General features: G+C 35.6%; 1 protein-coding gene and 1 non-coding gene across 4 annotated transcripts in view; one reads left to right on the top strand and one right to left on the bottom strand.

Annotated features, from left to right (window-relative positions):
- The window catches only part of PRORP (protein only RNase P catalytic subunit), a 120,188-nt gene that overhangs the window by 60,881 nt on the left and 43,949 nt on the right, over positions 1-15,358 (bottom strand). For all 3 annotated transcript variants that reach the window (XM_061182448.1, XM_061182450.1, XM_061182449.1), the window contains exon 5: positions 9,545-9,652. In XM_061182448.1, the coding sequence (XP_061038431.1) occupies positions 9,545-9,652 (108 nt within the window). The remainder of the gene's footprint in view (positions 1-9,544; positions 9,653-15,358) is intronic.
- LOC133086063 (small nucleolar RNA SNORA1) lies at positions 10,200-10,334 on the top strand. The gene has a single exon (XR_009699846.1). It is a non-coding gene; the product is annotated as a small nucleolar RNA SNORA1 (small nucleolar RNA).

The raw sequence follows: 15,358 nt of genomic DNA, 5'->3' as shown, positions 1-15,358 counted from the left end.
ACTCCAATAAAGATGTTTAAAAAAAATGCAGACACTATAAATTCAAGAACTAAAACTACAGAACTTTAGAAGAAAAGATAGGCATAAATCTTCATGATCCTGGATTAGGCAATGATTGATTGATTGATTGATTGATGCATGCATGCATGCACGCTGCACAGCGTGGCATGTGGGATCTTAGTTTCCCAACCAGGGACTGAACCCGAGCCCCCTGCGTGGAAGCACAGAGTCTTAACCACTGGACCACCAGGGAAGTCCCAGGCAATGATTTCTTTAGATAGGACACCAACAACAGGCAAAAAAAAAAAAGACAAATTGGACTTCATCAAAATTAAAAACTTTTGTGCTTCAAAGGATACCATCAAGAGACTGGAAAGACAATCCAAATGGGAGAAAATATTTGCAAATCATATATCTGATAAAGCCCTAGTATTCAGAATACATGAAAAAATTACAACTCAATAAAAAGACAAGTAACACTATTAAAAAATAAGCAAAGGATTTTAATAGACATTTCTCCAAAGAAGATATATAAATGGCCAAAAAGCACATGAAAAATGCTCAACATCATACACCATTAGGAAATGCAAATCAAAACTACAATGAGGTACCATTTCATACCTATTAGGATAGCTATAATAAAAAAGACTGGTAATAACAAGTGTTGGTAAGGACGTGGAGAAATTGGAATCTTATATACTGCTGGTGGAAATGTAAAATGGTGCAGCTGCTTTGGAAGTTTGGCAGTTCCTTAAAAGGTTAAACAGAGAGCTACCATATGATCTGGAAATTCCACTGCTTAGGTATATACCCAAGAGAACTGAAAACATGCCCACACAAAACATGTACATGAAGTGTTCACAGTAGCATTATTCTTAATAGCCAAAAGTGGAAATAATCCAAATCTCCACAAACTAATGAAGAGATAAATAAAATGTGGCATATCCATACAAGGGAACATTATTCAGCAATAAAAAGTAATGAAGGGGCTTCCCTGGTGGTGCAGTGGTTGAGAATCTGCCTGCTAATGCAGGGGACACGGGTTCGAGTCCCGGTCTGGGAAGATCCCACATGCCGCGGAGCAACTAGGCCCGTGAGCCACAACTACTGACCCTGCGAGTCTGGAGCCTGTGCTCCGCAACAAGAGAGGCCGCGATAATGAGAGGCCCGCGCACCGCGATGAAGAGTGGCCCCCACTTGCCGCAACTAGATAAAGCCCTCACACAGAAATGAAGACCCAACACAGCCATAAATAAATAAATAAATAAATAAATAAATAAATAAATGTAAAAGTTCAAAAAAAAAAAAAAAAAAGTAATGAAGTACTGGGACTTCCCTGGTGGTCCAGTGGTTAGGAATCCACCTTCCAATGCAGGGGATGCAGGTTCGATCCCCGGTCGGGGAACTAAGATCCCACATGCTGTGGGGCAACCAAGCCCATGCGCTCTAGAGCCCGCGTGCTACAGCTAGAGAGAAGCCCGTGTGCCGCAACGAAGATCCTGTGTGTCGCAACTAAGACCAACACAGCCAAATAAATAAATAAATAAATAAATAAATAAATAAATATTTTTAAAAACGTAATGAAGCACTGATTCATGCTACAAATATGGATGAAATTTGGAAGCATGCTAAGTAAAAATATGAAATGTCTAGAATAGGCAAATCCATGAAGACAGAAAATAGATTAGTGGTTACCAAGGGTAAGGGGAGAAAGGAATTGAGAGTGACCACTAAAGGGTATGGGGTTACTTTGAGGGGAATGAAAAATATTCTGGAATTTGATAGCAATAATGATTGCAAAACTCTGTAAATATAGAGTTGTCCCTTAGTATCCAGTGGGGATTGGTTCCAGAACCCTGGTAGATACCAAAAGCCATGGATGCTCAAGTCCCTTCTATAAAAATGGCAGTTGGCCCTCCATATCTGAAGATGCAGAACCAGCAGATTCAGAGGGCTCACTGTACTAAAACTCACTGAACTGTACACTTTAAAAGGATGAATATTATGGCTTATGAATTATACCTCAATGTAGGTACTAAAGAAATGAGACATTACTTGATCAAAACCCTAAACTGTGCCAAAAGTGAAATCTACTCGGGGACTTTACAATCTCCAGTTCCATTCAGTATATCCTATAATGGTATTAAGACACCAGAAACTACAAGATGAACCATGGATTTAGTAATAACTTTTAAGCAAAAAACAAAAAAAGTTTTCTTCTTCAGTAACAAACAAAATTATATATTAATCATATAGTTCCATGCCGTATTTTTTTTTTCAGAATCACAAGTAACATTTAAATAGGAATCTTCATATCTGAGTTAAAGGCTCTTCTGAATTACTTTTGGCCATAGCAGCTCTATGACATGTAACATACATACTACTCTCCTGAGAACCTGTGTTCTTCACCTTTACTTTTGTATCACTTTTAAGACCAACAGCAAAAACAGAGTGAAGAATACTGGGGGTTTACCTGCATTTCATATTTGATTATTGCTTTTTCTTTCAATGAATTATGCCATTCTGCAAAAATCGGTTCTAACAACCTCTCCTTGCTTTAAAATTCTGTGCGTTACTCTGAGAAATGTGTCAATTACCACCACCTTTTACTGCATGGTTAGAAAACCCTCAGCAAATATTTAAAGTTAAGATTAAGGTTAAAATTAAACAGCGTGTGGAGCTGCCAATACAACTAACTCAACTGAGGTCACAAGTGGATGAATAGACATAGCTGTGTACAGCTAAATTTGCACATTCCCAGGCAATGACAACCACCAGTAAGTCTCAGCTCTACATGGTGACTGGCAAGTTTCTACTGACATCAATTATAAGACATAATCTGACTTCAAAAAAATTAAAATATAAAAAAGTGCATATGAAAATTGAGAAAATAAATTCACAACCAGAACTTATTTTTAGCTCCTTAAATCACTATCACCCCTAAACTGTAGACTCTGAGATCAAGATATGTGATCAAGGTGTTACTCCCTAAATAATGAATGTAAAAATGGTCTTTTCTAATTTATGAACTTACAGAGAACAATGCTGGATACATAATTGACCATTAATAGAAAAGGACCAAGAAGAATTTGTCACATATTATGTAGAGGGTTCATGGAAAAAACATAAATGACCTGTACATTATTCCACAGAAAAAACCCTGGAAACTTCTTCACACAAAGATGAAAAATTCTAGAACTAAGATTCCTAATCTTTCCTTTGTGCACACTTAAAGGCAACTGTATTAAGAGAGAGAAAATACTAGCAAACAGAATCCAACAGCACATTAAAAGGATCATACACCATGATCAAGTGGGGTTTATCCCAGGAATGCAAGGATTCTTCAATATATACGTAAATCAATCAATGTGATAAAACATATTAACAAATTGAAGGAGAAAAACCATATGATCATCTCAATAGATGCAGAAAAAGCTTATGACAAAATTCAACACCCATTTATGATAAAAACCCTCCAGAAAGTAGGCATAGAGGGAACTTACCTCAACATAATAAAGGCCATATATGACAAACCCACAGCTAGCATTGTTCTCAGTGGTGAAAATCTGAAACCATTTCCACTAAGATCAAAAACAAACAAGGTTGCCCACTCTCACCACTATTATTCAACATAGTTTTGGAAGTTTTAGCCACAGCAATCAGAGAAGAAAAAGAAATAAAAGGAATCCAAATCGGAAAAGAAGAAGTAAAGCTGTCACTGTTTGCAGATGACATGATACTATACATAGAGAATCCTAAAGATGCTACCAGAAAACTACTAGAGCTAATCAATGAATTTGGTAAAGTAGCAGGTTACAAAATTAATGCACAGAAATCTCTTGCATTCCTATACACTAATGAAGAAAAATCTGAAACAGAAATTAAGGAAACACTCCCATTTACCACTGCAACAAAAAGAATAAAATACCTAGGAATAAACCTACCTAAGGAGACAAAAGACCTGTATACAGAAAACTATAAGACACCAATGAAAGAAATTAAAGACGATACAAACAGATGGAGAGACATACCATGTTCTTGGATTGGAAGAATCAACATTGTGAAAATGACTATACTACCCAAAGCAATCTACAGATTCAGTGCAATCCCTATCAAACTACCAATGGCATTTTTCACAGAACTAGAACAAAGAATTTCACAATCTGTATGGAAACACCAAAGACCCCAAATAGCCAAAGCAATCTTGAGAAAGAAAAACGGAGCTGGAGGAATCAGGCTCCCTGACTTCAGACTATACTGCAAAGCTACAGTAAACAAGACAGTATGGTACTGACACAAAAACAGAAATATAGATCAATGGAACAGGATGGAAAGCCCAGAGATAAACCCTTGCACATATGGTCACCTTATCTATGATAAAGGAGGCAAGAATGCACAATGGAGAAAAGACAGCCTCTTCAATAAGTGGTGCTGGAAAACTGGACAGCTGTATGTAAAAGAATGAAATTAGAATATTCCCTAACACCATACACAAAAATAAACTCAAAATGGATTAATGACCTAAATGTAAGGCCAGACACTATAAAACTTAGAGGAAAACATAGGCAGAACACTCTATGACATAAATCACAGCATGATCCTTTTTGACCCACCTCCTAGAGAAATGGAAATAAAAACAAAAGTAAACAAATGGGACCTAATGATACTTAAAAGCTTTTGCACAGCAAAGGAAACCATAAACAAGACCAAAAGACAACCCTCAGAATGGGAGAAAATATTTTCAAATGAAGCAACTGACAAAGGATTAATCTCCAAAATATACAAGCAGCTCATGCAGCTCAATGTCAAAAAAACAAACAACCCAATCCAAAAATGGGCAGAAGATCTAAATAGACATTTCTCCAAAGAAGATATACAGATTGCCAACAAACATATGAAAGGATGCTCAACATCACTAATCATTAGAGAAATGCAAATCAAAACTACAGTGAGGTATCACCTCACACCAGTCAGAATGGCCATCATCAAAAAGTCTGCCTACAATAAATGCTGGAGAGGGTGTGGAGAAAAGGGAACCCTCTTGCACTGTTGGTGGGAATGTAAATTGATACAGCCACTATGGAGAACAGTATGGAGGTTCCTTAAAAAACTAAAAATAGAACTACCATATCACCCAGCAATCTCACTACTGGGCATATACGACCCAGCAATCCCACTACTGGGCATATACTGAGAAAACCATAATTCATAAAGAGTCATGTACCACAGTGTTCATTGCAGCTCTATTTACAATAGCCAGGACGTGGAAGCAACCGAAGTGTCCATCGACAGATGAATGGATAAAGAAGATGTGGCACATATATATAATGGAATATTACTCAGCCATAAAAAGAAACGAAACTGAGTTATTTGTAGCGAGATGCATGGACCTAGAGTCTGTCATAAAGAATGAAGTCAGAAAGAGAAAAACAAATACCGTATGCTAACACATATATATGGAATCTAAAAAAGGAAAAAAAAATGGTTCTGAAGAACCTAGGGGCAGGACAGGAATAAAGACACAGACATAGAGAATGGACTTGAGGACATGGGGAGGGGGAAGGGTTAGCTGGGACAAAGTGAGAGAGTGGCATGGACATATATACACTACCAAATGTAAAATAGATAGCTAGTGGGAAGCAGCCACATAGCACAGGGAGATCAGCTCGGTGCTTTGTGACCACCTAGATGGGTGGGATAGGGAGGGTGGGAGGGAGACGCGAGAGGGAGGGGATATGGGGATATATGTATACGTATAGCTGATTCACTTTGTGATACAGCAGAAACTAACACACCATTGTAAAGCAATTATACTTCAATAGAGATGTTAAAAAAAAAAAGAGAGCGAGAGAGAGAAAGAGGACAAATAAGAAGGTCAAGAATATTTCCTTTCTGGGTTATTTTATTAAATAAATTAAATTTTATTAAATTTTAAAATTTGTTTACAAATTTTAAAAATGTTTGATCTAAGAAGTCTGGGTTAAAACCGTCCAGCGCTTTTCACGTAGCAGATTCATGGCACAAATGCAACTAAATAGTTGAAGCAATCATGTAATAAGCAACTTTGAAGAAATGTGTTCTATTTGGGCACTTTTATACACTGTTGGTGGGCGGATAAATTGCTACAATCATTTTGGAAAGCAATTTGGCAATATGTAGTGAGACCTTTAAAAATATCCTTACCCTTTGACTCAAGAGTTCTATTTCTGGGAATCCATTCACAGGAAATCATCTGAAATGTGCACAGAGATCTTCTTCCCAGCATTATTTACCATGGTGAAAAATGAGAAACAATCTAATATGCCCACCAACAGGGAAATGATTAAAAAATTGTGGTAATCCATAAGATACAGTTATTTTAGAATATTTACCAAGAATGCCTTTTTACTTTTCCTGATGGTGATTTTATTTTTAATTTTAAAGTAATATATACTCATTGTAAAGAAAATTTTAAAAACATAAATGAAAAACTAAAATCCTCTTATTGTCTTATACTCTATCCCCAACTCCTAAAGTTAACTATTGTTAAGTTTTTATGTGTAATTTCTAGGAATTTTCTAGTCATATACAAACTTACCTAACAAACATTTATATATGGGTAATCCTTTGGTTTGCTTTTAACACAAGTGGGGCCATATTCAGTTTGTTGCTCTTCAACTTTTTTCTTACACTTACTTTGGGTATCGTTCCACATCAGTACATACAGATCTCCCTCATTCATTTAAAATAGATGTTTCAACATATATCAGGTCCTAAGTTGACAGATATTTAGGTTGATTACACTTTTCTGCTTACAAACAATGCTATAACTGAGATATTTGGACACATAACTTTATATAGTAGTGTGAATATATTCGTTTCTAAGAGTAGAATTTCAACATTTTAGGCATCCAAAGTTATTGCCAAATCACCCACCAAAAAAACATTGTACTGATACCCTCTTCTCTACCTCTCCAAACCATTCAAAATACTGGATACTACCAACTTTTAAATCTCTGCCAGTCTGGAAGATAAACATTTTAATTTGCATAACTAGAATTATGAATAGGGTTAAGCCATTTTTCTACTGCATGGTTCATCTTTTTCTTGTAGACTTATAAGCGACCTTGGTACAGTCACAAAATTAGCCCTTTGTCACATGTGTTGTAAACAATTTTTTTCAGTTTGTTTTTATTTTTAAACAATGTTAATAGTATTTTTTACTATCTAGCAAATTTCTCTATTCCTCCTATTAGGGTTCCTGAATTTTATATATGCTTCAAAGGTCCTTCCATCTCAAATATTTTTAAAAAGTACATGATTTCTCCTATTCTTTTTATAATTTCATTTTTACTGAGAGCTTTCAACAACTGTAAATTAAAATATAGATATATAATTATTTACACAGTTGGAGCCCAATTAGGTAAAAAAAAAAACAACAGAAAAATACAGCAAGGAAATAAAACATTGACAGTGATTATTGTTGAATGTTAGGATTATATATGATTTTCTTTTCTGTAACTTCCAAATTTTCTACAACGAACAGGCCTTACTTTTATAATCGTAAGAAAATAACATTTCTTAAAATCAAATTTTAAATTTTTCTTAAGTTTTTGATGGTACTGGCTTCAATTCTCAATCAAGTATTGTTTGAGTACCTCACCTAGAGTCTAACACTAATACTAAATCTAATACTAAGGCAGAGATTTGTATTTTCTTTTAGCTCCATTGACATGGATGACACAACAGGAGAAAATCTTAAACTGCCAAACAGGGGTTAGCTGAAAGCAAGATTACGGTTCCATTTGGGAAGTTACTTTGAATAGTAATCACAATAATAGTTACACCTATTAGGTACTTAGTATGTGCCAAGTATTCTTCACTACATCTTTAAGAGATGGGTACTATTATTATGCCTAATTTACAGATTGGAAAACTAAGGCACAGATAGGTTAAATAACTTGCTCAAACTATGAAAGCAATTAAAAGTGGTAGATTGAATATAAAAAGTCTGGTTCCAGAATGCCTGTTCTTAATTTCTAAACTAAAATGTTACTTTAAAGCTATTTAAAATGCTATTAAATGCTATTCAGGTGGTGTCTCTGAGTCTCCAAGCTGAGATTTCCCAAATATAATGCCAGTGCACTACCACACATAACAGTGCTCTGAAAAGCTGGGTAATAACAATTACTTGTCACATAAACTATGGCTTACATTAAATTATTTTAAGAGTAAAAGCTAAAAGTAGTGGCAGATGCCTATGATTTCCCTGGCCCATCATTTGTTCTCTGCCTCTCTGCCAAAGTCTGCTAAAATCTTTAAAAATGTGCACATTTTTCTCCCACAATGCTGGGGGATGTGTTTACTACATCATCTTCAACATGGTACCTGCATAAGTTATTCCCATTTGGGCTATATATTTCTGGCAAGCCAATTTTTAGTGCTTTGTGTGAAGCTGAAAGTCAAATAGAAGGTAAACAAATAGGAAACTTCTCATTCTCACAGTTTAGATGGAAATGAACCCTTCTGATTCTGAGCCGTACCATGCATTAGTGATAATAATTTCATGCTTCCTATTCTGGCTTTGCTTTTGTCAATGTTACTGCTTCAAAGGGCCCTTCAGGTACCTAAGAGATAGAAATATTTTCAACTTACTTTTGTGTTTTTTAAAAATAAAGGAGTAAAAAATACATACTTGACCATAAAAATGTAGGCACAAACGTAAAGGAAAGGCATACAAAACATTTTCTATAAATCTACCTTGTCCTTTGTTAGTACCTGTAAACTTTTTTTTGAGTATAAATGGTCAAATTGGACTAGTAGCATCTCTGAGAAAAAGCTTTTAAGTTGGCAGTAATTTTTAAGAAATAATAGTTTAACTACAGATGAACGGCCATAGATTGCCAGCAATAAGAGCCACAAGTCTGAAACCCAGGAACTCTCTACAATCAACTTTTGATGTTATGACTGCTTTCTAAGGATTTACTGTATAAAATTGACCTTAATTTTCTAATTTTCTAATCTGTAAAAATGGGGATTAAAATAATTGCTCACTAGTGCTATAAAAAATCATGATATTCCTATTAGAAACTACTAGGACACTTAGAAATTGACAGAACAAACAATTACCTTACAAAAAAAAGAACTGCTTAGGTTAATTTATGAACATAGTATGTTTGGAAAAACACAAATGTGAGTTATGATTAACATCTCTTAATAGTATATGTTGATAAATTTCAAATGGAGGGATGTGATCCACAGGGACAAGATAGAGTAACCCCAAAGAGTAGAGACCTAGGAGAAGGTTAGCTAAAGGTTACACAAAAAGGGCTGAACTGGCCCTTTATTACATAGACTTTTCAATCTCTCACTCTTGCCCTGCCTGTAAGAGCCACTTACTTGCCAGAGATGAAAACACTGAATCTTAGATGACTGGTTGGTCACTTTTGGGAACTTATTTTTAGAGGAAGGTAAAATGGGAAACTAAGAGACCCAAGGAAGATCAAAATTGGGTACAATAAATATCTCTAGAGATTTGGAATAACAAAATAAAACTTGTACTTACAACTTGAGATTCACGAGCTTTAGGAAACATTTTGGCAACATTGAGCCCATCAATGACAATATCAAAAGGAGGATGGTATTTTACAAAGTTCTGAAATCTCTTAAGTTCCTAAAAAAGAAAAGTCAGATAAAATATTAATAAGAACCTAGTAAGGTCTTTATCATAAACACACTGCTATGACTTTCATTATTGTTCTGGTAAGTCAAAATATTCATCCCTTAAAAATACACACACACACACACGCACACACATACACACACACAGAGATGCTTTCAAAATGAAATCTGAAAAGACCAGCCTAATAGATGCAACTGCATGTAATTATCTGATACATCTTATAATCTCATAGTGCTTTACACTTCACAAAGTACTTCACATGGTATTTCATTTGATCTGTAACCAGTTATCTAGTGTGCTACACTGAAACACATGGTAGTCAGATGAGAATAAAATGTCAAAATCTCTATGCCCTGTTCTATAAGCCAAGGAGAAGCGAATCTCTGATATGCCAGTCTATCAGTGCAGCCATGTTGAAAAAACAAGACTCTATAACTTATAACTTGTACTCCTCTCTTGTCATCAAGAGGATTTGGTTACTTATGGCTATTTTGAAGAGTTGAAAATTCCTTCATTCATTCAACAAACATTTGTTGAAAGCCTCACTCTATTGAAAATGGGCACTGTTGTTCATGGTGTCCATAAATTGTTAATGTGGCTACATTGAGAACACAGGTTTTGCTTCCATCACTGTAATTTTATTGCAGTGGTGACAATGAAACATGTAACATATTTTTTGCTAGGCTCATAAGTAAAAATTGGATATAACAAGGCTTTTCAACATTAAAAAAGATGAAGGAATAAATAGCAATGTACTTGCTATATTTAACTTCTGGGAAAAAAAAATTTGTTGAGCACCTACTGTATGCCCAGCAGTTACCAAAGAGACAAAACCCCAACTAATGGAGCTTGTGTTTTAATGGGAGGAGACACAAAATAAACAAGTTAATATATTAAATGTCAAATGTGATAAGTGCTATGGATGGAAGAAAAGGAGGAGAGGGAGTTCCACTCCTGGTAATGACGGAGTAGTCTGTAATGGATTACCAGATAATATAATATTTTCTATATAAAAAATAACTATTTGAAGGTACTAGAGAATGACCAAAAGCAAGCAGAAACTGGAGGGCACACAACATCTGAAAGAAGGTTTGATGGTTTTAAAACATGTCTGAAAATTCTTTGACACTCCTCCCCCCTCAAAAGGTAGAGTCTAACTCCCTTCACTTGAATAGAGGCTTTTCTTTGTGACTGCCTCAATGAATGAGTGTGGCAGAAGTGACAATATGTGGCTTCCAAGACTGGGTATTAAAAGGCAATACAGCTTCCATCTGGCTCTCCCTCTTAGGATGCCTGCTCTTTGAACCCAACCATCATTAAAAACCCAGGCAGAGGTCATGGGTCATGTACAGGTGTTCTACCTGACAGTCGAACTGAGTCCCAGCCAAAAGCCAACATCAACCATCAGATCTATGAGAGTGAGGGAGATTTCAAGATGACCTTAGCCTTCATTTGATTACAACAGTAGAAGGACCAAGCAAAAATCACACAACTCAGTTTAGTCAAACCCTAGAACCATGAGATGATATAATCATCATCATCATAATAATAGGTGACTGTTTCTGTTTAATGCCACTACATTTGGGGTGGTTTGTTATCTATTTACGGATAACCAGATAATAAGTGAACTGCAGCAGGAGAAATTTGCCTGTATGTGGCTTTTTGCCAGAGGTCACTCTCTAGTCAGCATGGTTGGCAGGGGCAGCTGGAAATCAAGCAGAAAGCCACAGACTGACTGGTTTGAGAAATCAGAAGAGTTTGAGGCTGCCAGAGAGGCTGGGAAGTTATAGAAAGAATGCTAGAAAAGAGGGAACTGCAAAAATCTGTGTATAAATCTGCCCAAATCCTTGGCTAACTCTTGATCTGTACATGCGTGGAGGAGACTCCAAGGAGCCCAGCAAAAAAAACAACAGATGAAAGACTTAAAAGACCCGAACAAAGATTTCAATTATTATCCACTGCAAGAGTGGCAGAGTCTGGAGTCTAAGTCTAACCAAGTTTAACAGTCTGGTAAAGCAGAAAATCAATAACCTCCAGAGGAAGATAATGGAATCCAGAGCCTTTGCAACATGCCCCTCACAATGTCCAACATACAACTTAAAAAATAATAAACGTGAGAGGAAATAGGAAAATGTGACCCACAGTCAAGAGAAAAGAAAGTCAACAGAAATCAATCCAGGTCCAGATGCTGGAGTTAGCAGGGAAGAAATTTAAAGTAGCTACTATAAATAGATTTAAGAATTTAAAGGAAAATATAGTTATAATGAATGGAAAGAAAGGAAAAAACCGAAAATGGAAACTAAAAATGAACATTCTAGAGCCAAAAAGCACACATGTGGAATAAAATATTCACAGGGTGGACATTACAGCAGATTAGGGATGGGAAAAGTAAGAGTCAGTGAACACAAATGACGGAGCGACAGAAATTATGCAACTGCAGGAAAAAAGATAGAAAGAAAAAGATAAATAAAGCCTTAGTAACCTGTAGAACAATACCAAACAGACCAACATATGTGTCATTGGAGTCTAAAAGTCTAAAACGTCTAAATGTGTCATGGAGAGGAAAGGAGAAAATAGAAAAGGGAATCTGAATAATGGCCAAAATTTGATGAAAAATATAACTTATCTAAGAAGCAGAGCAAACTCAAAGCAGGATAAATACAAAGAAAATACAAAGCAGGATAAATCAAAGATAAATCAAACATGCAGGTGTGATATATATGACAACAATAGCACAAAAACCAGGAAGTGTTTGGTAAATGGAATTCTACTGCTACAAGGTTCCTACATTTTATGTGAAATGGTATAACCTAAACTCTAAGTGGACTAGGTTGAAGATTCATATTATAATCCCAACTCATATATTTAAAAATAACACAGAAAAGGCACAGATAAAAAGCCAACAGAAGAATTCAATGAAATATTTTTAAAAATTTGATTAACCCATGGGCTTCCCTGGTGGTGCAGTGGTTGGGAGTCTGCCTGCCAATGCAGGGGACACGGGTTCGAGCCCTGGTCTGGGAAGATTCCACATGCCGCGGAGCAACTGGGCCCGTGAGCCACAACTACTGAGCCTGTGCGTCTGGAGCCTGTGCTCCGCAGCAAGAGAAGCCACAACAGTGACAGGCCCGCGCACTGCGATGAAGAGTGGCCCCCGCTCGCCGCAACTAGAGAAAGCCCTCGAACAGAAATGAAGACCCAACACAGCCAAAAATAATAAATTAATTAATTAATTAAAAAAAAATTCGATTAACCCAAAAGAACATGAAAGTAGGAACAGAGGAACCAAACAAAATTTTTTTGGATAAATATAAAACAATAGCAAAATAAAATATTTAAATTCAACCCTATCAAAAATGCTGTTTATAAGAGACATACTTTGTTTTTTCTTCCAATTTTATTGCGATATAATTGACATACAGCCCTGTATAAGTTTAAGGTGTACAGCATAATGATTTGACTTACATACATTATGAAATGATTACCACAATAACTTTAATGAACATTCATCACCTTAATATACACAAAATGTTTTAAAAAAGAAAAAAAAAATTTTCTCTTGTGACAAGAGCTCTTAGGGTTTACTCTCTTAACAACTCTTAAATCTGACACACAGCAGGGTTAATTATATTTATCAGGTTATACATATCTCTAGTACTTATTTATCTAAATAACTGGAAGTTTGTGCCTTTGGACTAACGTCATCCAATTTGCCCTTCCTCCACCTCCTGCCTCTGATAACCACAAATCTGATCTCTTTTTCTGTGAATTTGTTTGCTTGTTTGTTTTTGAAGTACAGCTGACCTACAACTGTATGTTAGTTCCTCATACACAACATAGCGATTTGATATTTCTATATGTTTCAAAATTATCACGATAAGTCTAGTTACTATCTGCCACCATAGAAAGATGTTACAATATTATTGACTACATTCCCCACACTGTACTTTTAATACCCGTGACTCATTTATTTTGTAACTGGGAAGTCTGTACCTCTTAATCTCCCTCAACCTATTCCTCTCAGCCCCCGCACTCATCCCCTCTAGCAACCACCTGTTTGTTCTCTGTATCTATGACTCTGTTTCTATTTTGTTATGTTTGTTCATTTGTTTTGTTTGTTAGATTCCATATAAAAGTGAAATCATAGAGTACTTGTCTTTCTGTCTGACTTATGTCACTTAGCATAATACCCTTTAGGTACATCCATGTTGTTGCAAATGAAAAAATTTCATTCTTTTTTATGACTAATATTCTGTTGTGATATATACATATATATACACATGCATGCCACATCTTCTTTATCTATTCATCTGTTGATGGGCACTTAGGTTGCTTCCATGTCTTGGCAATTGTAAATAATGCTGCAGTGAACACTGGTGTGCATATATCATTTCAAATTAGTGTTTTCATTTTCTTTGGATAAATACCCAGGAGTGGAAATGCTGCATCATATGGTAGTTCTAGTTTTAGTTTTTGAGGAACTTCCACACTGTTTTCTATAGTGGCTGCACCAATTCACATTCCCACAAACAGTGTAGAAGGGTTCACTTTTCTCCACATACTCACTAGCTCTTGTTATTTGTTATCTTTTCGATAATAACCATTCCAGCAGGTGCGAGGTGATATCTCATTGTGGTTTTTGTTTTCAATTCCCTGGTGATACTGACATTGAGCATCTTTTCATGTGCCTGTTGGACATCTGTATGTCTTCTTTGGCAAAATGTCTAATCAGGTCCTCTGCCCACTTTTTAATTGGGTTGTTTGTTTTTTTAATGTTAAGGTGTATGAGTTCTTTGTATATTTTGGATATTAACCCCTTATCTGATATATCGTTTGCAAATATCTTCTCCCATTCAGTAGGCAGCATTTTCATTAAGTCATCAGTTTCCTTTGCTGTGCAAAAGCTTTTTAGTTTGACGTAGTCCCATTTGTTTAAAATATTTGAATTCAACCCTATCAAAAATGCTGTTTATAAGAGATGTACTTTAAATATAAAGATATGGATAAGCTGAAAGTGAAAAGTAGGAAGAAAATACATATCATGCATCAGTATGCTTAAGAAAGTTGGAGTGGCAACACTAATTTTAGACAAAATAGATTTTAAGAAAACGAGTATTACAAAAAATAAAAAGGTACACTTTGTAATGACAACAAAATCAATATATGGGGAAATCATATTCATAAATAAGAACAGAGCTTTGAAATACATGAAGCAAAACTTGACAGAAGTGAAAGGAGGAACGTAAATGTCTATAATCATAGATGGCAATTTCAACACTTTTCTCTCCGTAATTGATAGAACAAGTAGATAAAAATCAGCAAGGATAGAGAAGACCTAAACTACTATTAACCACTTTGACTTGATTGATATCTAAAGGACAATATATCCAACAATGGCAGAATATTTCTTCCTTTTAAGTACACATGGAACACCAAGACAAACCACAGCTCTAGGCCGTAAAATGAGTCTCAATACATTTAGAAATATTAAAATCTGAAAGAGTATGTTTGCTGATTACTCTAACATACACACACACACACAAAAGTGAACCCTTGTACACTGTTGGTGGGAATGTAAATTGGTGCAATGACTACAGAAAGCCAACAGCAGTAAGATATCTAGAAAAGTTCCAAGTATTTCTGAATAATACTTCTAAATAACCTATGGGTTAAAAGAAAATTACACAGGAAATTAGA

This window comes from Eubalaena glacialis, chromosome 2 (assembly GCF_028564815.1).
Source record: "Eubalaena glacialis isolate mEubGla1 chromosome 2, mEubGla1.1.hap2.+ XY, whole genome shotgun sequence".
NCBI classification, from domain to species: domain Eukaryota; kingdom Metazoa; phylum Chordata; class Mammalia; order Artiodactyla; family Balaenidae; genus Eubalaena; species Eubalaena glacialis.
This window is presented reverse-complemented; position numbering and strand designations above follow the sequence as displayed.